This window comes from Protomyctophum bolini (assembly GCF_963924005.1).
Source record: "Protomyctophum bolini genome assembly, chromosome: 12".
In the NCBI taxonomy this organism is placed as follows: domain Eukaryota; kingdom Metazoa; phylum Chordata; class Actinopteri; order Myctophiformes; family Myctophidae; genus Protomyctophum; species Protomyctophum bolini.
Window position 1 is genome coordinate 23,054,586 of NC_137873.1, and position 25,349 is coordinate 23,079,934.

The window sequence follows — 25,349 nt, forward strand, 5'->3', positions numbered from 1 at the left end:
TTCGGGCGGAGGAGGGAGGAGCTGTGTGTGTGTGTGTGTGTGTGTGTGTGTGTGTGTGTGTGTGTGTGCGCGCGCGCGTGTGTGTGCGTGTGTGTGTGTGTGTATATATATATATTATATTATATTACATTACATACATACAATACATTATATTATATTATATTATATTATATTATATTATATTATATTATATTATATTATATTATTATTATTATTATTTTCCTTCTTTTTTCCCCCACACTTGCTTAGGCAATGTACATTAAAATTTGTTTCCCATGCCAATAAATCCCCAGCTAATTGGATTGAATTTAATTGAATGTGGATTCATGCTCAGTCCACTGGGAGTGGCCAGGCCTCATCCCCTGGTCCACCCTATCCCGGCTGAAACCCCACCCATAGTGAACTGTGTCTGTGAGACGTCAACCAGCTTTAAAAGTCAGGTTTCCCCAGTATTACATGTTAGCATGACATGGCCAGACTAGGATTTATTTTCCTGTGGCAGATTTGTCTTATTTCCAAACTACCAGTATGACACGAATTATACTGTAGTATTTACTTTTAGTACATTGTGTATGCACCTTAATTAACAACAATAACAGCGTAACATTTTGGCCCGGCCGCTGGCATAGCGGTCCAGGCACCTAGGGGCACACACCGATATATATATATCTAATAAAAGTAGGGCCTATATTCCATCACCATTAGACTCCGCCTGACAAGTAGGCTATTTATTTACCCATCCTGAAGGATAAAAAAACTAACAGGGCCAAAGAAATGATTCGCTGGAATTTACTAGGACTAGTACAGAACCAGACCATCAACCCACTGGGAAACACACCGATAACTGGCCAAATCAGCACTCTACTTTCACACCACAATTGTAACAACTTTGTTAAAACTGTCAACAAAAGCCAGCAAACAACTGTTGTAGCTGTGTCGAACACAGGGTTTGACTCCCCCGACACAGTACATAGTTAAAGTCCCTTTCACCATATGGAAATATCGTAAAAAACAGGGTGGCTTTTTCCACAAATGAGTCTTGAAAATGGGGGTCGTCTTATAATCAGAGTTGTCTTATATTCGGCGCAATACGGTACTTAGAACAAATCATCTCTGTTAAACCAGTAAGACGCCCTGAGGGCGAGAAGCGACCTTGGGCAGAAACAACAGAGCTTCTAAACACGGCACAGTTGAGAAGCAGGAGTTAAACTCTTAATCTGGACTCTGGTGTCAGTAAAGTCAGATGTAGAGTTGCTGGTCGGCCCCATATATTCAAATCTAGTATGTCAAACCATGTATGGCTATCCAGGGTTTGATGAGGTCAGTGTCGTGATCTTCCTATATGGAGATTGGTGATGATAGTCAGCTCCACAGTAAGACGCTAACAACCATATATGGAGATCTAAGGGTCTCATGATGTCACATGATGTCATGAGGTGTGAGTGACCATATATATGGAGTCATGGGTGACGCAACGAACGAATAGTAAATGTGACCTAAAATCACAATAAATGTACATGCCATATGTGTGTGGCTGGCTGGCTGGCTGGGTGCCTGGGTGGGTCTGAGCACAAAAATAGCATGGTTGTTTTTCACCACCTAACAAGCAACGTAACACACACGCACATATTAACTGTATAGTGTATGATGAATTTGGGTGTGACAGTACAGTACAGTACAGTACAGTACAGTACAGTGTCCCTATACTGTATTATACTGTTTGCAGACATGAATCTAATACTGCTAGCTTGAGTGTGTCATAGGACGGAAACACAGCAACAGGAACTGGATCACCTACACAATGTTGAACATCAGCAAGTAGAAAAGAAAGAAAACATAGAAACACATTGAGGATAGGCAAATTTCAAGCTGGTACAGTATGTATGTGAGTATGAGGTTATGTGATAGTGTTGTTTCATTCTCATACTGCTGACAGAGAGGAAACACTGTGTCCAGCTTTCTTACTGAGATCTCCCCTTTTACAGGTATAAAATGAGTATTTCTGTTCATGACTGATTGCAGTGTTGTCATAATGTGTTGTGTATATCTTGAGTCACTTTGTGACCAAATATAAAGTGTTTTGAAAGTATTATTTTGAGAGTTTGGATCATACTACATAGTATGTGAATTCAGTGCACAATGCAGCACAACGTGGCCATGATGTTGCTAATGTGTGTGTGTGTGTGTGTGTGTGGGGGTAACTTGCATGCATTCATGTAGGCAAGAGAATTAGGAAAAAACGAGTGGTTTTTCAATTTGCATATGAAAATAATTAAGAGAAAACTATTTTGTGTTTATGTTATTCTGAGAAAAGTGACATGTTATTAATGCTAAAAAAGGTATTAACCTGCACAGAGAAAAGTTGACTATGTTAATATTTCTGAGCTAAAGTGACAATAAATGATTCTCATACTGCTGACAGAGAGGAAACACTGTGTCCAGCTTTCTTACTGAGATCTCCCCTTTTACAGGGTACTACAGTTAGACATAAGGTGCATAAGGTTACAAATGGTAGAATATAAATAATCCACTGAGTGGATGTATTTAGATCCGGTTTAACTCTCTCCACTCTTCCCACCTACAGTATACAGACAGACAGTTCTGAATCTGTACTACAAATATAATATAACAAAAATATTATCTTATGGGAAAGACAAGGATATTAGCAGAGAACATTTTAAACAAAGCCAATTAATTTGGCCAATGGGGTCAAATGGGATGTATCAATATTTGGGTCGTTGGCTCTGTAAGCCTAGTGTTCCTTCCTTGAGTGTGTCAAGTGAAAGAACTCTTCCCCCAGGCCAAGGTCCATGCAGTGACTAAACAGAAGTGGAATCTCCAGTTGAAAGAAAGGGGTTTGACTACTATCTTTATAGTACGTATTGTGACACACATTGTCACATTAGTTTCTGAGAGCGTCTGATTGATTGATTGATTGATTGATTGATTGAAAATTGTATTAACAGTTTGTAGAATGGGTAGAGTTGAGGAAAGTACAGGTCAATACAAAATCTGCTAAGAGGATAAAATCAAAAAAAGCTCTAAGACTTGTTTACATAAGGGTCCTCCACTTTCAAATCATCAAAACATTTAAAATAAATACATACAGATACAGATAGTTAGTTAGTTACTTTATTGACACAAATGTATAAAACATTCGGTCCAAACAATAATAAAAAACCCATGAATCAAAAACTTAAAAAAGGTACAATACATTAAAATATACAATACACAATACCAGTTTTCTATTGTTTTCTATTGCTCCACAAGTGACAGGCAGGCATGTAGCATACACTTACATGCAAAAATCATCATACAGTAGCCTATAGAAAAAAATCACCCCTGTGTGAAGTGAGGGGCGCTCTTATCATCTTACATGATGTAAAACAAACATTAAGACAAAACAAACATTACATTCTCTTTATTGTCAATGGCGTTTTTAAAACAAACATTGAACTAAAAACAAACATTAAACAAGAGGGGAGGGGGTGTATTTGATGATTTCCTTTTTTGCATAAAAGTGACTAGGCTACATGTCTTTAAATGTTCTGGTGAATTGAAAATGGAGGACCCTGATGTAGTTTACAACATCATGTAAACAAAAACAGGTCTTAGTGCTTTTTCTCGTTTTATCTTCTTAGCAGATTTTGTATTGACCTGTACTTTCGTTGAACTGTACCCATTCTACAAACTGTTAATACAATTTTCAACCAACCAACCAACCAATCAACCAATCACATTTTGTTTCACGCTGTATTGTGAAGTTGTGAACTTAATGTGAATCAATACCGCCCTCATGTGGCGGAGTCAGGTTAATACAGGAAAGGCCTACATTAATCATCATCACTAGTTTAAAACTACCGGTATGCGTTTTGAGTTTTGGGGTAGCTCAGGCTAATCTTTGACATTTCTGGGAAAAACAAAAAGAGAAGAAAAACGAAACAGTGTGTGTATGCTGTTTGATTGTAATGTAGGCCTGCCATTCGTGTTTTTCAGTAGATCTTTACATGGAAATTATGGAATATTGGACCTGCTGCTGTTCCCTCGTTCCCTAGCAACCCACTAGTCTACTGCGCATATGGACGCGCACAAGTAGACGTCGTTTCCAATTCCAAGGCAACAATTTCGTTTTATTTTCGGGTCCAAATGCGAAGAACAGACGCCTTAATGCCTTTCTTAAAACGATAAAGCAAAAGTAGGTACTTATTCATCAGTTTGCATCAACTAATCGACCGAATAACTTCCGGGACAGATGGAAGTTCCACTTGAAGAAGAGCTTGCTTGTGCTACCGTGGAAGAGCGATCCGAAGTCAAGGTGTTGAAAGCTTCTGATGAAGCCATCAACTTTCTGGGCAGTATTGGTAAATTGCTCCACACGTAGACGTAGTCCTGCAAATGTTTAAAAATGGATCTGATTTGTATACCGCAGTCCGCAGAGGTAAGCTATATAACTCATCTCTTTCCTCCCGTGTCCCTCCCTTTCTCTTCACCGCAGAGGTCACTGAGCTGCACAAGTGTATGTTTTCAGATTCTCTGGTGACGGTGTCTGAGGGTGGCAGAGAGCTGGGAGAGTTCATTGTGACAGTGGAGTTCGCTAATAGGTTCCAGGAACCATGTTTACTGTTGCGTGCCCAGAGCCACGGAGCCATTGACAGCACCCCCTGTGGAACATCAATTACAGGTGATCGGTGTTGGGGCGCGTGCGCGCGCGCGCGCGCTTTAATACATTACACACCATTGTTTTCTTTCCTTCTCCACCACAGTCAATGTTTGAAATAAATATACAAAACAGGTAGGCCTATAGCTGCTGAATGGCCGCTCTCCATGTTATTGAGCATAAATAATCATCTTGAGCATATTATTGAGCAAAGTATGCATACAGGAATTCATGTTTTCTACTTTAGAAACCTTTTCTTGACTTCACAAGAAAAACGTCCAAATAATGGTAGGCTAATCTATGTCCACTATGCCAAGGAAAACTAGGAAGATAAAAATGAATAAGCTTTTATGTGACTCACTGACACTAATTCCAGCAGATTCTTTATTTTGACCCAGGACCAATATCAGCGGATCTAATGTTCCCCCTGTGGGTCTGGGCACACCTAAGATTCAATGCTTCGGACAGAAAAGCTGTCTTTTGCGTCATTTCCGGGTTTTTAGACAGCTGGTTGATGGACAGCTTCTTCTGTCCGCGCATGGTATCTTAAGTGTAGACAGCCAGAGTCGGCAGCCCTGGCAGAGGGTGATGCCTTCTATTTGCATGTTTAAAACGTTTTTTTTTAAAGAGTAGCACTGTTTAGTGCATCACTACAAATATATTTCTTCCTTTTTCCAAATGTGCAAGCCTACCTATCAACTGACCTGGAGACTTTGGAACAAGATCACCATGAGTATGTCAAGGTGAGTCATTCAATTTATTTGGATATACTAGCTACACACACACACACAGCATATATAGAAGTGTATTTGTACGTCTCTAAATGTTATGATGAATTGAAAACGGTGGACCCTCTTGTAAACAAGTGTAATGCTTTATGGTGTCGTCCACTCAGTTAACAGTTTTTGTATTGAGTTGGGCTTGAAATGTACTGTAATTCTGCAACCTATTTAAATACTAAATACAGTTAAATAGATTTTACTGTGTACAACTCTAAAGATTTTTCCTCAACACGCCTCAATCAATACGATGTTGCAGCTTGAGGACCACAGGTTGGACAGGAGATGTCACATGTCACAACACAATGGACAAATGAGGATCGACAAAGTCACCTCTGTAGGAGAGGTGAGAGGAAAAATGGCATGAGAAGTTCAAACTGCTCGAACATTTGAGATTCAGAAATTGGCTTAGGGTTTGTTAACCGCTTTCAACCTGGCATTCCTATTCTAGGCATTATTATATGAACACATGTTCAATAGCCAAAGTAGCCTAATAAAATAAAAATTACGGCTTAAATGGTGAAATGCAGGGCACCCAAGTGCATGGATCAAATAATCATCAGTGTCCCAATTCAGTTCTGTCTGGAGATCTTGCCCTGTCTTCAGTCTCCAGACTACCATCTATATAAAGCAAAAATCAGGCTTTCACATCATATACTGTTGGGGCTTTTATGGAAATTGCTCTCAGGAACAGCTCAACTGATTTGGTCATATGCATGATGTCATCAGTATCACCCTACTTTGTATAATTCCTCCTCTTTGAGGGACATAGACAATATGATATTAAATGTTAACTGTTTTAAAAATGCATGTTATTTCTGCTAAGCTTTAAATAGTTTTGGCCAGTAACAGTTACTCTTACTTCCAGTCCCCTTGTTCCTCAATCCATTATGGAACTCTTGTTATGATCTGAACTACATATCTATAGTTTTGTTACCGTACTGCATCTTGCAGTTGTAATGCTATTGTGCTTACAAAATCTGTGCACACAGCTCATAAACACTAACTGAAAACAAAACTAGCCACAAAGTCACAGACTCACGTCTGGTAACCTGGTGGGTGCTTTCCGGTGTATAGGATGTGACAAAGGAGAGTATTTCTTATCCATTGTCCATTCTAAGAGGACTGGTAACAGAAGGTGCCAATCTACTGCTGATGCGGCTTCTTGCTTTGAGGAAGACGGTTCCAGACAACATGACCTTCCTCTCCCTCGACCAGGAATCACGCCTCACCCACACAAATTATGTTAGTATATGTATTTGCCTTATGTGTGAAATGTGAATGAGTGCCCTATGAGTTCATTTTGGATATTTTACAGCCACCACCACCAGCTATCTCTACTACTGTTGCAGTTAATTCAACCAGCATGCTAGAAATGTTACTCTAATTTAGGCTAGTAGTAATTGTACATGTCGACAGTGCACCTATACAGTACACCTATTAGGGTAGAAAACGTGCAGCACTAGGGGATCCCAGAGGCCAGCATTGATGTCCACTGGTTTTGTCTCGTCAATCCAATGCCAGTTTAGTCTCATTGTCTGTCTGTCTGTCTGTCTGTCGTTAAGAGTGAGTTGGGTCTAAAGCAGCTGGAAACTGGGTGTGAAACTGTGGAGGTGTTCGGGTTGGAGAGGAAGATTGACTCTGTGGAGGACATGGCCATCACATGGCACTGCTTCTTCCTTCCTGATGGGTATGATCAGTGCAGGGTTTGTCTTAGAACAAAGTCTAAGGTGTTCTTTTAACCTCCCAGGTATTTCTATTTGGAGACTCTGGCCTTCATATTTTATATATTATTTAAAATAGCAAAAGTAGCTGATCTACAACCTCACAATGCTTACAGTAGTACTAGTAATGCATTGTGAGCGTGTTTTCGTTATTTGTCGTATGATGACATATATTGGGCAGGGGCCATGTTGGCTTTTGGTGGAATATTTGTCAAAATGTAATTTTTGCCATGGACATACAAAATGAGCGGACAATAATAATAATACATGGAGATGGAGTGTACAAATGTCTCTGAGTTATTGTGGTCCAACGTTTGAGAACCACTAGTACCAGTGGAATCATAACCTGGAGACTAGACATTCAGTAATGGTAATTAATTAATTTGACGTAAAATTAGATATTGTGATGTTTTGCTGTTCATTCCATTGTAATGCACTAATGCTATTCCTCCTCAATCTAATGTTTTTCTGATCAGGCATCTGGCCAGTAGAGTCCAAATAGGATCTCCAGTCACCATGAAGCTTGTGTTACCACCCTCACAGCTTAGAACAGGTAGACTATTGTTTTTCAATGGAGAGGATTTTTGCTGATCTTCCCGTTCTGAGAATTTTGCAGATTTTAAGGGGAAAGAAACATTTGTTTACACAATGAAAGCTGGAAATGGGAGGGGCTAGCGCCCCTCAAAAAAGGGAAGAGATCCAGGCACTCAAAGTTAAAAAGGGAGAAGATGCTTCATTAAACGATCTGTAACGGTCTACATCAGGGCTGAGGGCTTTTCAGTATATTTGTGGCAATTTAATTTGCCATGATAAGGACTTAAACTAATAACATACGCACATCACTTACGGTAGTTCATTTGCGGTTAGAAAGTGACATCAGAAAAAAGAATAATCAAACCACTATTGTGGATATGTCCATTTTTTAACACTATTTGAACGTCTATTTAAGTGGGTGAGAGACTCACATCTCGAGTTTGACCAGATGAAGAGCCTTGGCTCAAAACGTCGTCAATAAATTACATTGGAGCAGATGAGTGTGCAGGTTTATTCTTCTTTTTCCATGATAAGTACTTCCAATGTACTGTCTGTATAACAGCTGGCCTACTGACAATGTGTAAATTAAATCTGTCATTCACATTCCGGTACATGCAATGTTTTGTGACTGCCTGCATTTATATGTGCTAGACTTGATGGAAGAGAAACCGTTTTTTGAAAAGAGGCCATTGGTGTGGGAGGAGGACATGCAGATGCGGTCCAAGTTTCTGGACAGAAAGGTGTGTAAAAGGTTTAGTTAGGCAGTAATGTTTGATGAGAGCAGAAGTTAGCACGAATTTAATATATTCCGAGGTTCACTTCTGTGTAATTCTGCGTTACAGGAAGAACTGAAGGCAGACCATGCTTCATACCTGAGAGAGCATCCTGAGATCCGTGCCCTCATGGCTGACTTCCTGCAGCTCCTGTTGCTGAAGAAGCCAGACGACACCTTCCTCTTTGCAAGAGAGTACTTCCTCCCCTTTGCTTCCCGCCGTACCCTGTGACAAAACCTCAAAACTCCCTTGATCTGAGAATATGTCCGACTGTGCATTTTGGAAGTTGTCAAAGGCTTTTCTGTTTTAGGATTTTGATTACCTAAAAGCACTGGACATACACTTGTGTTTTCCTTCTTGTATTTACTAATGAGTAATATTTAGATGGAAATGAGAGCTAGAATAAGACTTCCTAGAAGCTGAGTAGCATTCATAAATGTTTTGGGTTGAATAAAGTCGTTTCCAACACTCATTGTGTGGGTGCTCAAAGTATAATATTGTCTGTAGCCTGTATAGCCTGCAGTAGGCGAATACTGTAAGCAGGGGTGGAGTAATCTCCCAAGTTATGTTTAGCGATCACATCTAAATTTGGATTGTGTTTGTACAAGATAGTTGGACCCATTTAAAAAACAAAACAAATATGAAAAATTTAAGTCATGTCTATCGACACATTTATTCACATGGAAAATGTAAATCCAAAGATTTGCCTGTTGTCTCAGATGAAGTTGAGGATGATTTTCTTGGTGAGGGTGTATTTGGGTTCTGGCATTTGTTTGTAGTTCTTAAACTGTCCTTTGCTGACCTCCCGGTTCACGTGTGTCAGGACACTAAGAATGTCCTCCCCACTGTCAGTTAAAAGTAGAATAGAACATTACAGTGGGACAATATCTACATTGTGTAGGTCACACTCACAACCTCATGGTTTTCACATTGTAATTACAATAAGAATCCAGCCTTTCTTCAGTTCTTACCACCAGCATTAAGACAGCTTCAGTGCATATTTAACTGCCTGAACTTCTGAATAAGACAACCTGTTGATTACCATGTGAAACTTGTGACACACAATTGGTTAACAACACAATCTAATCTACCTACTGGAAGTCAAAAATCTCACACAGAACGCAGTGGGAACTGTCTGGATTTCACATGTCCTCACATCAGAACATGAATTACGAAAAATAAAACAAAATGTCCCTTTAAGACAATTCCGTTTGTGTTTGTGAATTATTCAGCAAGATTCTATTCAGATGTCATGTATTGTGAAGTATGCAATCTTTGCTAAACCTATGTGCACTTTTGAAACACTACGTACACCTTGAATTAACATCACTGGATTGAGATAATTCCCTCTTACCTGGCTGCTGCTTTTTCAAGTTGTTTGCACAGCTCCTGGATGTAGATGGAACCCGTTTTAATGTTACGGAAGGATTTGCATTCTTCTACGGTCGCCATGCCCATCAGGAAGTCCGCGTCAAATGGAACTGACTCAGCCAAGACTGGTCCTGCGTCTTCCTCTATGCTGCTCCGTCTGTCCCCCTCTCTATCCATTTGTGTTGGGGGACGCGGCGTCGCTCCCTTCTGGAATTCGCTCCCCTGGCACGCCTGAATGAAGAACAATTTGGGTTTCCCCGCCAAAGTGGGGGAACGCCCGCTTGTGAAGGGGCGTGTCAAATCACGGAGACGCACCTTCTCGCCATCGGAACCGAACACAGATCCTATCTCCCCATGAGACAGCACACACACCACCTAAGGTCAGAGGCAGAATGGCTCATTACTGCTCAGAACATGCACAGTGAAAGGCTGACACTTCTTTGGAGATGTTGAACACCACATACCAAAGCATCCTCCATCATGAAGTCTTGTCTTCCTAGCTCATACAGCACATCATGCATGTCCTTTTTTGACATGTTGCTGTGTACCTTCACCTCAAAGCCCAGCCTGGAGAACACCCTAGTCAGAGCCTCTGTGTAATACAAGATGATAGACAAATTGATAGACATGTTATTAAAAACGTATACATCATCAAAGCACAAATCATGTTGACCTTCAGTGCCCATTATCCCTTACCCCGGCCAACACACCAATTACATCAGAGCACCAAAATAGGTATACATACTCTCATCTTCCATCGTTCCAGGCCGGTCTGTCAGGTCGCTCCCAGAGAATATCTCGTTGTTGATGATCACACATTGCCCACGTGGGTTATGAGTCATTGTGTAGTAGTCAGACTGCAGGATCCATGCATACCCACAAATGTTAAGGAAAATAACTTGAGGGTTAGAGTAAAATTGTAATCCTTATTTTCCAATACAACAATTAGTGCCGATACATAGCACTAAAAAAAAAGCAAAAAGTTACCAAAAATATTTCTCTAGACAAAGTTAGTCCAACTGATCTTTTTTCCCCCCACATTCCACAGCTTGGAAGCTAGAAGGGAGAATCTAGTAATATTGACCAGGGTGTGTAGGGAAGGGAGGAACCGCTGTCCAGTGTTTTATGTTCCAATTAAGGCATGTATTGGTGGATCATGTACTGAAGGTAAGGGGTACTAATCAGGGCTATCTATAAGCTGTTTATAAGGTTTCAGTTGCACCTAAATGCTGGAAAGGAAGGCTCTAACCCTGGTACTGTACTTGTGAAAGTGTTCGGTTTGTGCACTGCTCTAAACATGAAAAGATCAAAATGGAAAGAAGTTGGTAATTGCTCCTAACATTTACTGAACATATTAGTACTGTATTTTATTATTTGATAAACAAACTGGTTTATCAAATAAAAATAATATGTACCTGAGCACGAAGTGAGGCAGGCTCCGAGTCAGGACATAGACTTTGTCCTCCTTGGAGGGATATTGAACACTGACCTACAGACAAGAATACATACAACAGTTCAATTGGCATGTTGTTCAATGCACATGTGATCATACATGAGGAAATGCATTTCTGGCAGAGTACCTGTAGGCATCAAGTGTTCCACAACTAATAGTGGAAGTCAGTCATGTTGCTTTTGAGTTCCCTCGTGTAAATAGTAACAGATATGTTAAATATGCGGTGTTTAAATATTCTGTGTTTCGTGACATGAAGTTTGCCAAGACAGTATTTCAAATTATGCATTGCATACTAGTTTTCTATAACATTATTGTACATTCAAAAGTGACACCATGTGGTCAGAGGAAGACAAAAGCTTTCTGTGGTTTTCTAAGAGATGGCTCCTAGGAGTTGGATTACTGGATTGGAGATCAATTACTGTGCATGTCCCATGTGTCTTTTACTAGTCAGAACTGTCAATAAAAGCACTTATCTCAAACTGTGTCAGAAGAAATTGCTTAAAGTACTGTATGTGTGCACGAATAAAGCTGTACCAAAAACAGCAGATCAACAAGCTCACACACCACTAAATAAATATATAAATCAGAGAGTCACTGAGTAAGATAGATAGAGGGAGAAACTTACTGCTGGGCTGAGATTCTGATATAGATAGACCTTGTAATGATGGTTGAACACTGCCAGCTCTCTGAAGAAAAACACAAGCACAATCCCATTGGTCAATGACAGGGAAGAGGGTTAAAAATAATAAGAATAATAATAAAACAAATAAATAACAGGGAAGAGTGTTTATTACAGGGAAAACCTCTTAATCAGTTTTTAGATAATATCAGTTGAATATACACACTAGGTTTTGCAGAAGACATTGACATTCATTACCTGATTGTCCATGCTATAATGGGGATACTGGCTGCTGATTGGCTGAACTGAGGGTCGCTGTGGTATAGTGGTGGTGCCTGCAAATAAAGATCATGCATTTTTCTGCAATTCAACAATGAGTGTTTGAGTTTGAGTGAGAATTTGTATGTTTGTTTTACCTTCTCTGTGAATTATTTTAACCAGTTGGCTATCACACTGCTCTAGTATTGTTTTGAGCATGTCCATGTTCTCCTTAGATAGCAAACCTTTCTCCTCCATTTCAGCCATCACGTCCAGCGCGGTCTGAAAGAGAGACGGATTGATTTTATGTGGAACAACATGGTCCACGACATATTTTATTTTATTTATTTTACAACGTGCGCTCGCCACAGACGACAAGACGTCTTATTGCCGTCTTTGTAATGGATGCCACGGACGACAAGACGTCTTGTTTTATTTTTTAATTCTTAATATATATATATATTTTTTCATCCATATTTAGAAAATTCCTCTAATCTGGTGTACAGGTGATGACATGCACATTACATGCATAATAGAATTACAAATTCTTTCTTTCTTTATAATGGGCACTCAGAGCCTAAACTGGTGACCACCAGGTGGCGCTGAAAGAGTTTTAAATGTTCTCAAATATAAACTTGAATCAAATCAAACTATTTCTAAGTAGAGGCAAGAAAACAACCAGGTGCTCGACGGAGACGTGCAGATAGATACAAAAATATAGAAATAGTAAAAAGGCTCCTGGATCAATCGGCATAAGACATCTATTGAAAAAAGGCGGAGATCCGGGCACACAAAATAGGCTAGCTAGTGATGCACCGAATATTCGGTCGCAGAAAATGGCTAAAAATGCATTTTCATATCCTGGATGTAATCTGGAGAATATGCCTTCATGGCTTAGTATCGAGCATTCATCCTGTTCTTGGTCTTCTGCATTACTTAATAGCCCTATTAAGATCAAGAAAAGTACCATATTTCAAAATTCTCTGAAAGTATGGCACCTCTAGTTGCACTCTTCGGAGTGGTGGAACCAGATCAGGTTCAAAACAAATATGAGGCACGGGCCATTTCGCTCGCTACACTGCTAGCTAGGAAGTTAATCCTACAGGCCTGGAAGTCGGAAAAACCTCCGACGCTTGACATGTGGCTAAAGGAGCTGGGAGGAGTGCTGCATTTGGAGAAATTTTGATTTACCCTGTCAAAAAGGGAACCCTTATTTCAAAAAATCTGGTCACCCATTATTGAGATGCTTGTTATGTTGGACTGAAGTGATTGAATTCCATATTGTTCTGCCCCGTAATGTCATCTAATTAATGTATAGAATCTTTGATATGTATGTGTATACTGTATGTATGTTTGTATGGGTGTCTATGTGGGTACACATGTATACATATATGTTATGTTTTCCATATCAGAAATGTTTTTTAGAATTGATTGTGATGTTGTTTGTGTCCTCGGAGTGCGGTATAGTCATCATCAGACATGTCAGTTATTATTTTATTGTTTTTTTCTTTAGTTATGTTTTGTCTTTTTTTATTGTAAGTCTCTTGTTTTGTTTGTTTGTATGTTTCTGCTATTTTTTTCCAATCTGTAACTTACTGGTTAAACATTCTTGATAACCAAAAATCATAATAAACATATGTTTTTTCTTTTTAAATGCATTTTCGGCAGAAAATATATCACAGAATAGTGTATGCAATTAATGCATTCAAAAGAGCTGAATAAATGTGTTATGGACCGATAGTCCCATAATAGTGATTATTATTTACGGTAAGTTAGTTTTGCCATAACCATTTATTTTGCCATAAATCAGGTAGCTTTAAAGGTACGGCCAAGACAGCAATGGTAGGAAAAAAGATATATAATATTAATCATATTCAGATATTCGGATATTCGGCCGACTGTTTCCTATAGTCGGTATTCGGTTTCGGCCAAGAATTTCCCTTTCGGTGCATCCCTAAAACATCCCTAAAACATGTTTCGACCTATACCGGTCTTCGTCAGGGCTGACGAAGACCGGTATAGGTCGAAACATATAGGTTAAATAAAGATTCCTCTCCTTTTTAACTATTTTGTGTGCCCGGATCTCCGCCAATTTCTACGTTTTCAGAAATAATCTGGAATGACATCAGACCCAAACATCTGGCATCGGTCGGGCTCTAATGCATTCAGTGGCATCTACTATAAAGACTCACAGTACAAGACTCCAGCTGTCCCCGGCTCAGCTCCTTGCTCAGTAGATATTTCATCTTATCCAAATTCTCTTGGGTCATGTCCTCATGCATCTGATACAACATCACCCTGAAAAGAACAGATGTTGGAATAGGAAAAAACAAAACAAAAAACATTTATATATTCATTTCTCTTTCTTAGTTTTGGAATATAATTTCATACTTCATATCATTGCTGTCGGGTGAAAACCTTGTATGTCCAAAAACTTAACTTTTCAGGAAATGTAAAACATAACCAATGGTTATTGGTTAGTCAGTCACAACTTAGTTAATGCTTTTCATTAGTTATATGACTTCAATGCCTATTTTGGGCATGTCATCACAGAGGAACGTTTTTTTTTTTTTTTTGGCTACTTTTGAGCAACAGTCTCCTACGAACACAGAAATAAAAAAAATATATATATATTTATTAGCCGGGGAGCAACAGGCCCAAAATTGGGCAGGACCTGTGACGTCATGCCGTACTTTTTATTTGTGTTTCTTCTACTAATTTGGTCATTAAGGTCCACAGAATGAGAGGCCTGCTCTGCCGGATACACCGCGAAAAGAGGTTATGGCCATTTTTATATACCACACCATAGACAACCAATATAAAAGGCAACATTTCCCAAATGTTATCATGCTTTTAAGTAGCATGTGACAATTGTGACATGTCATGATTCTGAATCCATTCCAAGCATTAGTTTTGCACGAAAAACACTCCTTGGCCTAAATTCAGCCATAGCCAATTGCCAAAATGTGCCCAAATGTGCTGACCTCATCAATTTTGTGAGAGCAGGCCTCTCATTCTGTGGACTTTAATGACCAAGTGAATAGAGAAAACACAAATAAAAAGTACGGCATAAGATCACAGGTTAATCCTTAACCTTTGAGCTTTTGGGTTGAGTGACAGCCAATCTAGCGCATTGTTGCTGCTTTACACACAATTGCACTTTTCAGCTCCCCTTCTCACCAACAATAAAACACTAATCTTTTTAGACACCATATATTTCATTCTGATTAGCAGGGACATTTTCTGGTCAAAGTGCCCATATGGTAGATCCGGCCCTGAACATACAAGGTTTCTACGGACAGGCTGTAGTACCTGTAGTGTGACAGAATGGGACTTGCATCTGTTTGTGGGTCAGAACTGGCGTTTGTTCGGCTACTGTCCGTCTCCAAGAAGTTCAGCAGGTCAATTCGACCAATAGTCTCAAGTAGTTTTTGCAGGAAGTGGTGGTTCTCTAAGAGGCCTTTCTCTTCTAGTCTCTGGAACAACTCCTTTGCATCTTTCACCTGGAAGAAAAGAGGGGGGGGGGGGGGGGGGAGTTGCTAACATACTAACTTTACATAACTTTGTCCAAAACACAACAATGGCACAACAATCCAATCCATTTCATTTAGGCCTCATGCTTTTGGGTTTTCTCATTTGAGAGAAACATTTACAAAGGTCCTGGACTCCTGGTTAACAGGGAAGACGCTTGGAATTATGGTATATCAAATAGCCTACTTCCTCTGCTGTTTATGAAATTATATTGAACTATATTTGAGGCATGTTTAGATTGCTGTATGAGCCATAGCATCTTCCTTATATTTCAGCAATGGTTGGTTCTTATGTGAGCTACAGTAATAATAACCATAGAATGTCTGTGATTTTACATACATTTCTTGAAATGTATACCTATGTAGTGTAGCGGCTACACTACATAGGTTACACTGTAGCCTATGTACGCCATTATAGGGCTACAGTGGAAAAACTAGTGAAAAACAGATATTAAACACACCTTCTCCCTGCGTTTCTTCTTCAGAACGTCACGACATAGGAAGCACAAGGCAGCGACCTCAGAGGAGTCCAACTCCTCATCGATGTGAGAAAGTGTCAGCAAATTCATCACTCACACACTCAGACTGATGTAACAAGTTTGTTCCTCAACAGCCTCTTGTCCTATCAGTGAAATAATGGGGGGGTTTATTAAAGGGGGACAATTGTCGTCTCATTCGTCTGGGACTGGGGCCACATTACATTATACATAGGAGTTACGAATTCTCAGTTTTACCCATAGGAAATTCCCCGGGCGCACCATGTCGAGTGATAAACGTTCATTCAAAACAAACAAACGTTTATGTTTCCTTTAACAAACTTTACCCAGAGTTCAGTCAACATTTTAAAACTCACCCTTTAGTTGAAACGCCAGTTTCTGTCCGATATAACAGTGCTTGAGCAAGCTTGTATACGAACCACACGTTCAAAAAATTTCTAAGTAAACAATGTGTCGTTCAACGCTCCTTGACCTTGCCACCGTAGCTACTAGTACTAGTTAGATAACCTCGCTTCACCAGGCTTTCCACCGCCCCGGAGGAAAAACTAGCTAGACGTTTTAGTTTCAGTTTGAACAGAATTATCATTGGTCTGACAGAGATGCCCCGCCCAAATACACATGACGCACTCTACCTTCGCGTCACTACACGAACTCAGGCTCGGCAGCTAGAGTCACAGCTGTATTTACACTGGTGTGACATTGTTTGACTTTACACCCAGGGCCATCACCCATATAGCCTATATGGTTTGCAATTTGCACCCTGGAAGTATGAATGTGGAAGTATGTACTCAATGTAGGAGAAGGCCTATTTATATTTCTTTGTTTGGTTTATTTAACTATTAAAAGGTATTGTCAAGCAAATCCAGAGTGATCAAACACACACACACTGTGATGAGATTTCAGGGTCAGGCCCTTTCCACACAGACAGACAGATAAACAAAATGGCTCTGAAACTTTATTCGGTCAATTATCTCTCCCCTTCAATAATAGCAATTCACACACGCACACACACTGGTCCATTTGACATTTTCAGACACATTCTGTAAATTCCTGTGTAGAAATGTTGTAAATCAAATGTCTTCAAATGACATTGACAACTTACCCACACGATTACAAATAATTGTACATTAATAAAACTAATATCTATAATAAGATCTTGTCATCTTGCCCATTAACAGCATTGTCATTGAACTGTCAATTCAAAGACAGTAAGATATAGTAACTTCCGACATGTACCCTGATTTTAGAAGCAGGCATATTTTTTTTAAGTTTTCTTGGCATTATGTCCAGCTCAATGTAACAAAAACTGCCAGAAAATATATCTAGTGGTTGCATTTGATATTTACAGGAGCATTCTGTATTTTTGTTAATAATGGTGCAAATGTTCTCAATTTACATGAAACTAACATGACTACAAAATGTACATGTTGGCAAACCTGATACAGTAGCCTACATGCCTTTAAAATAACAATTAAAAATAATCTTGCCAAATCTGAAGCAAATTGGGAAATGTATTCACCAATAAATGACAATTCATTCCTCAAATTATCAGAATTATGTCATTGGATTCCCAATAATGTAAAAACCTATAAAAGTTCAATTCAATCACATTTATAATAGTAAAAAAAAAAAGAAGAAATATGTGTCCAGGTGGAAACCTCCACATGAACTGCGTGTGAACAAAAGGAAAATATCCGTAATAGTTTAGGCTTAAAAGTGTCAATTGCAATAGTCCATCCATAAACGCTTAGTAGGCTATATGTTTTTCTTTCTTTATTGCTCTGTAAAGCACTTTGCTCTGCATTCATGTCATGAAAGGTGCTATATAATGTTTATTATAATTATTATAATGATGTGTGTCTATACAACATTATAATGTGCATATATATTGTATATTTATTTTTTATTTTAAGCTATATCCTAAATGTTTAAAATGAATGAATCAAAATTTGGTTAAAAAAAAACGAAAACGAAAAAGCATTGTAGAAGCCTGTGTACATATACATTTTTAGTATTGAAGCATGTATACATCTCATTCACTTGTTCAATAGTAATATTTAAAGTCCTATGTTTAGTCACCAACATCATTTAACTTTAAGTTTACATTCAACATTAACCAAAATGCTTTGTGTGCTGTGTGAATGTACTCAGTATTTTGGAATCAATTGGAGATAGGTGTGAACACCAGCTTTTTCCTCAGGGTGAACTTCTTGACTTCAGGCATCTGCTTTCGGTGCCCAGGTGTCCCAGGCGTTCCCTCCCTCTGGCTCACATCGCTGTTGACCCGATATAGGATGGTCATGAGGTCATCACCTCTGTAACAAACACACTCAAGAATGTAATACATGATGTAACAATGGAGGTGGGTGGTCAAATGTTACTGAGAATTCCTTAATAATACTGTATATATATGTATTTTCTGTTCCATGTTCAAGAAACAAAATAATGTTATAAGTTTCATTTTAATTATGATAGTTACCTGCGACAGCCATCTTTTAGCTGTTTCCATAGAGACTGCATGAACCAGGTCCCATTTATTGGGTCTCTAAAGGATAGATAGTTCTCTACGGTGGACATGGCAATCAGGAAATCTGCTTCCACAGGAATGCAGGGCATCTCAGAAGGCATTGTATTATTGCATTGCATCACCACTGCATCATCTTCAAGTTCTGTCAAGCTGTCTGCTTCCACATCGACCCCACGCTGGACCATCTTCTTGTCCTGACAGGCTTGGATGAAGAACACTTTGGGCTTGTCCACAAGGGTGCAGCAGTTCGTTCCATTGAAAGTCTTAGTTATGTCATCAATGTGGAGGAACTCTCCATCGGTCCCGAAAACACCACCCTTGTCTCCATGACTCATAATGCAGCAAACAAAGGCATCTCCGTGCTGTGGAAGAAGCTCAACATTGGGATTAATGAACTCGATGCCCTCTCTGGACCACTCCTTTACTTTGGATTCCTTTAGCAGCTCAGTGAGGTCCTTCAAAGAAGAGAAGCGTTTCAGTGTCTCCTCCATTTGGCTCTTGGTTCTGTCTTTAAACATCAACACCCTGAAGCCCAGCCAGCTGAATGTACCTGCCAAATCAACTGTAGGGGAGAAAAACACCAACAAAACCTGACTCATTAAAGTAGTGTAGTGAAATGAAAAATACTTTTTCACACTTTTAGACCATATCCGTTGTCATCATATGGGCATACCTAACAATGGGCAAATTCTCATTTGCGTGTGTTTTTATATCAAAAGTCCACAGCTGGTTTTGATTAAAGAACTACTCCGTTTTTAATCTCATTCAAGATGACATCCAGACAGTGTATTACTCGTTTTAAAATTAATCATCACGCTAAAATATGTATATAGGTTGTGTATAGGTTAGAAATAACACGTGAGACTTCTTCTCCCATAGCTCCGATTGGTTCAGAAACTTCAGAGCCAGCGTTTCAAGCTGATTAAAGTTAAATCACCCAAGCAACACTGCCATAGCAGCATAGTTAATTTCTAATGTTTACATTTTAGATGTAAGGGAGTATGACGGTATAAGACAAGTGGTATATGACAACATTCATAGTTCATACCAGCATCCTTGTTTGTTCCAGGTCTACGTTTAAATCTCTCAAAGTTCTCATTGTTCATGATCACACAGAGGCCTGAAGGTTTGCTTGTCAACTTGTAATGGTCATCCTAAAACAGAGACAGATTTTGACAAACAGATACACAAAGGTACACTAAAATGCCTGTTCCAGGAATAATCAGACCACAGTGCATGTATTACTATGAGCATTTATGTAAAAATAGAAGCTATTGCTGCTGAATGTAATATTACTTTTATAGTGCATTTATAGTGACATTTAATTTGTGACGGTTTCAATTCAATACTTTTACTTACATTTACCTCCTGTCTTTTGTGGTGTGCTACTGTAGGTGAAAAAGGCAATAACCAAAATTACATTTCAAAACAAATTGTTATAAAAGGTTTACTAGTAAACTTTGTTTTACATTTTTGAATAATAGAATTTTGTTCAAAGAGGTAGATTAACTTGTTGAACAAATCCATACTCCTTTCAAACTATTTACAAACCATATTAATTTAGAAATGCATGTAATCATTTAGAAATTCACGGGTTGAGATATTAACAGGTGCCAGTTTTGTTATAAAACTCACAAGCTTAAGCTTTATGTTAACCACATAAATTGAAAAATCTATTAGGAGCAAAACATTGGGAATCTGGCCAGGAAAGAGGAAACCCCACTGCAAACTCACTTGGTGTTTTAGAACTAGAAGGAAGTGTTTGTTTAGTGGTATGTTACAGTAATGAAACCCTACCATGACTTGTAGTTGCTTGCGTGGGATAATTTAAGGCGGTGGTTCCAAAATAATTGCTGTCCCACTGTATCTTCTCCAGGTCAGGAAAAGTTTCCTTGATATCAGCATCAGTTTGGAGTAGTTTCAGGAAGTATTTGCAAGTCTCTTCTCCTTTACCCATAATCTTGTCCACAAGATTGATGATGCCTCCCTCCACATTGTCCTTGTGGATGGTGAGATTTCTGTACTCACGATAGGTTATCAGGTCATGCGCCCCGATTTTGGCATGGATGAGGTTGGGGGATGCACACAGAATGTCCTGTAGTTTTGTTTTATTACGCAGGATTTCCTTTCTAGCTGTCATGTTGAACCTAAAGAGAGGAGGAACAGGGTTATTCATCAGTTAAGTTATAGCAACAACCATGGAAAAGCACACAAGCCAGACATACTACAGACAGAGGTTACCAACAGACAAAATTCCCCCACTATACTACTAGTAACACTACTGGTTAAGTTGTGTTACTAGTGTGTATCATGCTGTGATTGTTCATTCCTGTTAATAGATAATGAGCTTTAATTGACGTAGATCTCGACCAATGGCAGTATGAGTGTTAAGAAACACACTCTACCTTTCTGGGAAGGTCTGTGTCTATCTATTCAAAATAAATTCTATAGCCGAGAACAGACTGAGTCCTGGCTTGAAAGTTCTTCCATTGCAGAAAATTCCACCTCACCAATAACAGCATGTTCTGTTTATTAATAATAAAAAGCATTACTACCGTAATATACTCATTAATCTACTCACAGAATTACCCAGTCTCCATAACATCTACACCACTCGCTGTATGAAAAAAGCCCATAACATCATGGAAGCCACCAGCCACCCCGCAAATACCCTGTTCAAACTACTCCCTTCCCAAAAAACGCTACCAGAGCATCAAATCTCGTACCACCCGTCTCAGTAACAGTTTTAAGTACCAGGTCTTATTCCCTAACTTGAGTAAACTAAAGACCTGGAGGCGTGATCAATGCCATTTGCCTATTCTGAGTGGCCAAAGAGCATTGACCACGCCTCCAGGTCTTTAGTTTACTCAAGTTAGGGAATAAGACCTGGTACTTAAGACACGCAAAATACAGCCCTGAGAGTGCTCTGAGCAAAATAATTTTCATTGTATGTATACTCTGTATCTATACAAATGACTAAACCTGAACCTGAATTATATATGAACATTGTATACTGACTGTATAAACATATTAAAAAACAACAATGACTGTAAAACATACACAAACAGACTACTAAAGAGTGTACTGATATTACAGTGTATCTTACTCACCATCTTTTGTAACCTTTGGTGAACCTAACACCAAAATGTGACCTTTGTAGGTTTTTGATTGATTGAAATATTGATTAACAGTTTGCAGAATTACAGTACATTTCTAGATTTTACAGGGGCCAGTTTCGAATTGCAGCTGTCCGTAGGTGCCCTTTGAGAGCCGTTTTGAAGGAGTCAAGGGATTTGCATGTCTTAATGACTGTTGGTAGGGTGTTCCACATTTTGGTGGCATAGTAGCAAAAATAATTTAGTCCCTTGTTTGTGCCGAATCTGGGTTGTACATGGTGTGCAAGACATTTGCTTTTTAATGTGAATAAGAAATAAATCCTTTGGGGACCATTCTGGGGAACATCAGGCCAGAGTGTTGTGCTCTTTGTTGTGACTTGGGCAGGCTGTGGTGTAGAAAGTTAGAAACCTGTTTAACCTGTTGTTATGCACCAGTCTAGGGGTCTGGTACACAACAGGAAATATGACGCTCCCGCCTTCCCCAACTCCCAAGCAGCCACGCAAACAAGGGTTGAAAAACAAATGTATATTTATTAACAAAAATGATATGTACAAAAGGGGTAATGGAGTTGAAAGCAACGGATAGTTTAAATAAGAAATTAAGTTTAAATAACAAGAAAGGAACTAGAAACAAAATAATCTTCCCTACCAAAACAAAATACATGAGCTTACCTCCTTAACTTTAAACAGAATATTTAACGGGCACGAAACTCAATATCCCCTATTCGGGTTTGGACAGCAAACAAAACTCATATCAACAAAACATAATTAAGGGCGGTGGCCGGTTGGGAGCTGAGGAGGACAGGTCTGTCCCCTGCGTGCCGCACTCTCCTCTGCTCCTCTCTTATGTAGGGGAAAGGCCACCCTCGTTAGCCACTGTGTGCCACTTGTGTGGACAAGGCCTTCTCCACCAATCCCGGCTGTCCACCGCGCTCTGCCTCCTCTCCGTCACGCCCAAGTTCACAGTTCCATCTCCATCTCAGGGCGCGCGCACCACTTCAAACCAGGGCAGAAAGACATGTCACAGCATAGGACCACCCCACAGAATACAACCGCTTAACAGAGTACGACCACAGTCGTAACACCTGTGCAGCAGGACCCTGTGTTGGGGGACATGGCCAGAGTGGTGGTGTATGTTGTGTCTAGCGGCTAGACACAAGCCGCTAGACACACTGACACATGCCTTCTCTATTTGAGCGACCACATCAAACACGAGGTGGATGCTGGAAAATACTCCAAAAGGCTTTTGACACCGTGAACCACTCCATACTGGTTAACAAGCTTAAAGCTATTGGTTTTGATAGCACATCAGTGAGCTGGATGCAATCCTACCTGGAGGGGAGAGAACAGATGGTGGAGGTGAACGGAACACTGTCCCGTCCCCCCGTCCCCCTCCCAGTGAGCTGTGGCGTCCCACAAGGAAGCATACTAGGGCCTTTACTGTTCCTAATATATGTAAACGACATGACTTCAGCTTGTGACTGCAACTTGTTCCTGTTCGCAGATGACTCAGCACTGCTGGTCTCGGACAGGAACAAACTGCAGGTTGAAAAGACCCTCAGCACCTGGCTCGCTGATAACAAACTATCCTTACACCTGGGAAAAACTGAATCCATTCTCTTCGGATCAAATAGTAATCTCAAAAAGGCAGATGGCTTCTTGGTTAGAGTGGGTGACGATATTATCACACGGAAGGATAAAATTACCTACCTAGGTTCCATCCTGGAGGCCAATCTTTCCGGTGATAAGATGGCCACCAACGTAATCAAAAACGTCAATCAAAGAACAAGATTCCTCTACAAGATCTCCTCACTGGTCAACAAAAACGCCTTGAAGATCTTAACAGGAGCCCTCGTACAAGGTTTCTTTGACTATGCATCCACCTCTTGGTACCACAGCACCTCAAAGGCCCTTAAAACAAGGCTCCAGACCTCCCAAAAAAAGGGTCGACGACAGAGTACAGCATCTTGCAATGGGTCTGGTCCACAAGATTCGATACACCACCAAGATACCCATGTACCTGTCTAAATACTTCCTTAATGTAAACGAAGTCCACACCCACAACACCAGAGGGAGTGCAACAAACCATGTACAACCCAGATTCGGCACAAACAAGGGACTAAATTATTTTCGCTCCTATGCCACCAAAATGTGGAACGCCCTACCAACAGTCATTAAGACATGTGACTCCTTCAAAACTGCTCTCAAAGGGCACCTACGGATGGCTGCAATTCGAAACTGGCCTCTGTAAAAGCTTAATTTTAATCTGTATTGTACTATGTTTTTGTATGGACTCTGCACATGTGCACACATGGCATCAACGCATGGTGTTGTGTGCAGGCGCCCTACACTCTGTCTTTCTTTTTCTTTTACCCCCCTTTTCCCCTCACTGTATATGTATTTTTTCCCCTTTTGCTTCCTATTATGATGAATTCCTGTTCTGTTCTTTAACTACATAGAAGTGTCTATTTGTTTGTCTCTAAATGTTTTGATGAATTGAACATTGTGGACCCTGTTGTAAACAAGTGTAAGGCTTAATTGGGTCGTCCACTCACAGTCTTTGTATTGAGTTTGTGCTTGAAATGTACTGTAATTCTGCAAACTGTTAATACATATTTCAATCAATCACGTGTAGGCATTGTCCTGTCTTTTACTATTTTTTCCAGTTTAGTTCCAATCCCCCTGTAAATTAAAAGCCTACTGTCCCCGCCCGGTTGCAAAATGAACCTTTATAAACTCCGGGCAGGACAGCCTATATGTTATGTAGTATACTGTTTATAAAGTTTAAGTTGCAAGTTGCAACAGGCTTTTCAAAAAGCAGGAACTGCTAGCCTGATTATCACTCTGAGAGTGGGTGGGGTCTATGCCATGGGCTGGATCCAGGCCAGAGCCATCTCTGATCCAGGGGCTAAGGAAATGGAAGGAACTGTAACCTCGCCTCACCAGCCTAAAGGAACTGCAGCATGCACGCTATTTTCGGAGTGCGTGTTAATTTAGCCTGGATTAGAAACATGACGAAAATATGCTCGCATTTAGGCTACATCCTTGATATTCTGAAAATAAAGTAATAAACCCATGAGCTGTCCGCCTGAACCACGATTGAAACCGATCCTTTTAACAATCAACCTTACCTCTGTCTGTAGGCATATGGCAAACTGTTAAAGTTAGCCAATTCATCGAATCAATCAAAACAGACGTTGCCTTAGATTTAGAAACTGGTGATAAATTATGATATTAATTAAAATACTTACTGTTAGTCTGTTACACGATATCCCTCGTAAAAGACGTGTCACTGCTGCGAGTAGACTACAGTAAATTAGGAGTAGTTTAGTTTCACTTTGGGACTTGGAGGGAAGAGGGTGAGGGGTTCCGCTTTTGAGTGTCGTCAGACCATATAAGGCGTCAGTCAGACTCGTCACCCTCCACCACCAATCACATCGGCACATGGACATCCCATTGTCATTATATTCAAACCAGCCCTGGAGGATCTTGTAGGCTACGAAAAGCTGAA

General features: G+C 39.8%; 2 protein-coding genes across 2 annotated transcripts; one reads left to right on the forward strand and one right to left on the reverse strand.

The window, feature by feature from the left end:
* Positions 1–4,247: 4,247 nt before the first annotated feature.
* On the forward strand, positions 4,248–9,150 carry catip (ciliogenesis associated TTC17 interacting protein). Its single transcript, XM_080778957.1, has 9 exons — positions 4,248–4,361; positions 4,496–4,681; positions 5,345–5,400; positions 5,696–5,782; positions 6,514–6,681; positions 7,002–7,126; positions 7,637–7,713; positions 8,346–8,434; positions 8,537–9,150. The coding sequence occupies exons 1-9, from the start codon at positions 4,253–4,255 to the stop codon at positions 8,696–8,698; spliced, it is 1,059 nt and encodes a 352-aa protein (XP_080635083.1). The 5' UTR covers positions 4,248–4,252; the 3' UTR covers positions 8,699–9,150.
* Positions 9,151–9,175: 25 nt separating this feature from the next.
* Positions 9,176–25,175, reverse strand: casp8 (caspase 8, apoptosis-related cysteine peptidase). Its single transcript, XM_080778958.1, has 17 exons — positions 25,090–25,175; positions 20,520–20,869; positions 20,082–20,110; positions 19,771–19,876; positions 18,675–19,284; positions 18,359–18,510; positions 16,160–16,269; positions 15,481–15,671; positions 14,361–14,466; positions 12,327–12,450; positions 12,169–12,245; positions 11,917–11,977; positions 11,254–11,327; positions 10,584–10,695; positions 10,303–10,430; positions 9,822–10,213; positions 9,176–9,312 (listed from the first exon to the last, which is right to left on the reverse strand). Exons 2-17 carry the CDS (start codon positions 20,860–20,862, stop codon positions 9,183–9,185), a joined length of 2,745 nt encoding a protein of 914 aa, XP_080635084.1. The 5' UTR covers positions 20,863–20,869; positions 25,090–25,175; the 3' UTR covers positions 9,176–9,182.
* Between the last annotated feature and the right edge of the window lie 174 nt (positions 25,176–25,349).

Excerpts from the sequence above, each read along its gene's own strand:
- catip (XM_080778957.1), top strand. The coding sequence starts at position 4,253 with ATGGAAGTTCCACTTGAAGAAGAGCTTGCTTGTGCTACCGTGGAAGAG. Across the intron at positions 5,783-6,513 it reads AAGTCACCTCTGTAGGAGAG|GATGTGACAAAGGAGAGTAT; the intron begins GTGAGAGGAAAA and ends TCCGGTGTATAG. Across the intron at positions 7,714-8,345 it reads ACCCTCACAGCTTAGAACAG|ACTTGATGGAAGAGAAACCG; the intron begins GTAGACTATTGT and ends TATATGTGCTAG.
- casp8 (XM_080778958.1), bottom strand. The coding sequence starts at position 20,862 with ATGACAGCTAGAAAGGAAATCCTGCGTAATAAAACAAAACTACAGGAC. Across the intron at positions 14,467-15,480 it reads CCCATTCTGTCACACTACAG|GGTGATGTTGTATCAGATGC; the intron begins GTACTACAGCCT and ends TGTTCTTTTCAG. Across the intron at positions 9,313-9,821 it reads CTTGAAAAAGCAGCAGCCAG|TGGGGAGGACATTCTTAGTG; the intron begins GTAAGAGGGAAT and ends TTTAACTGACAG.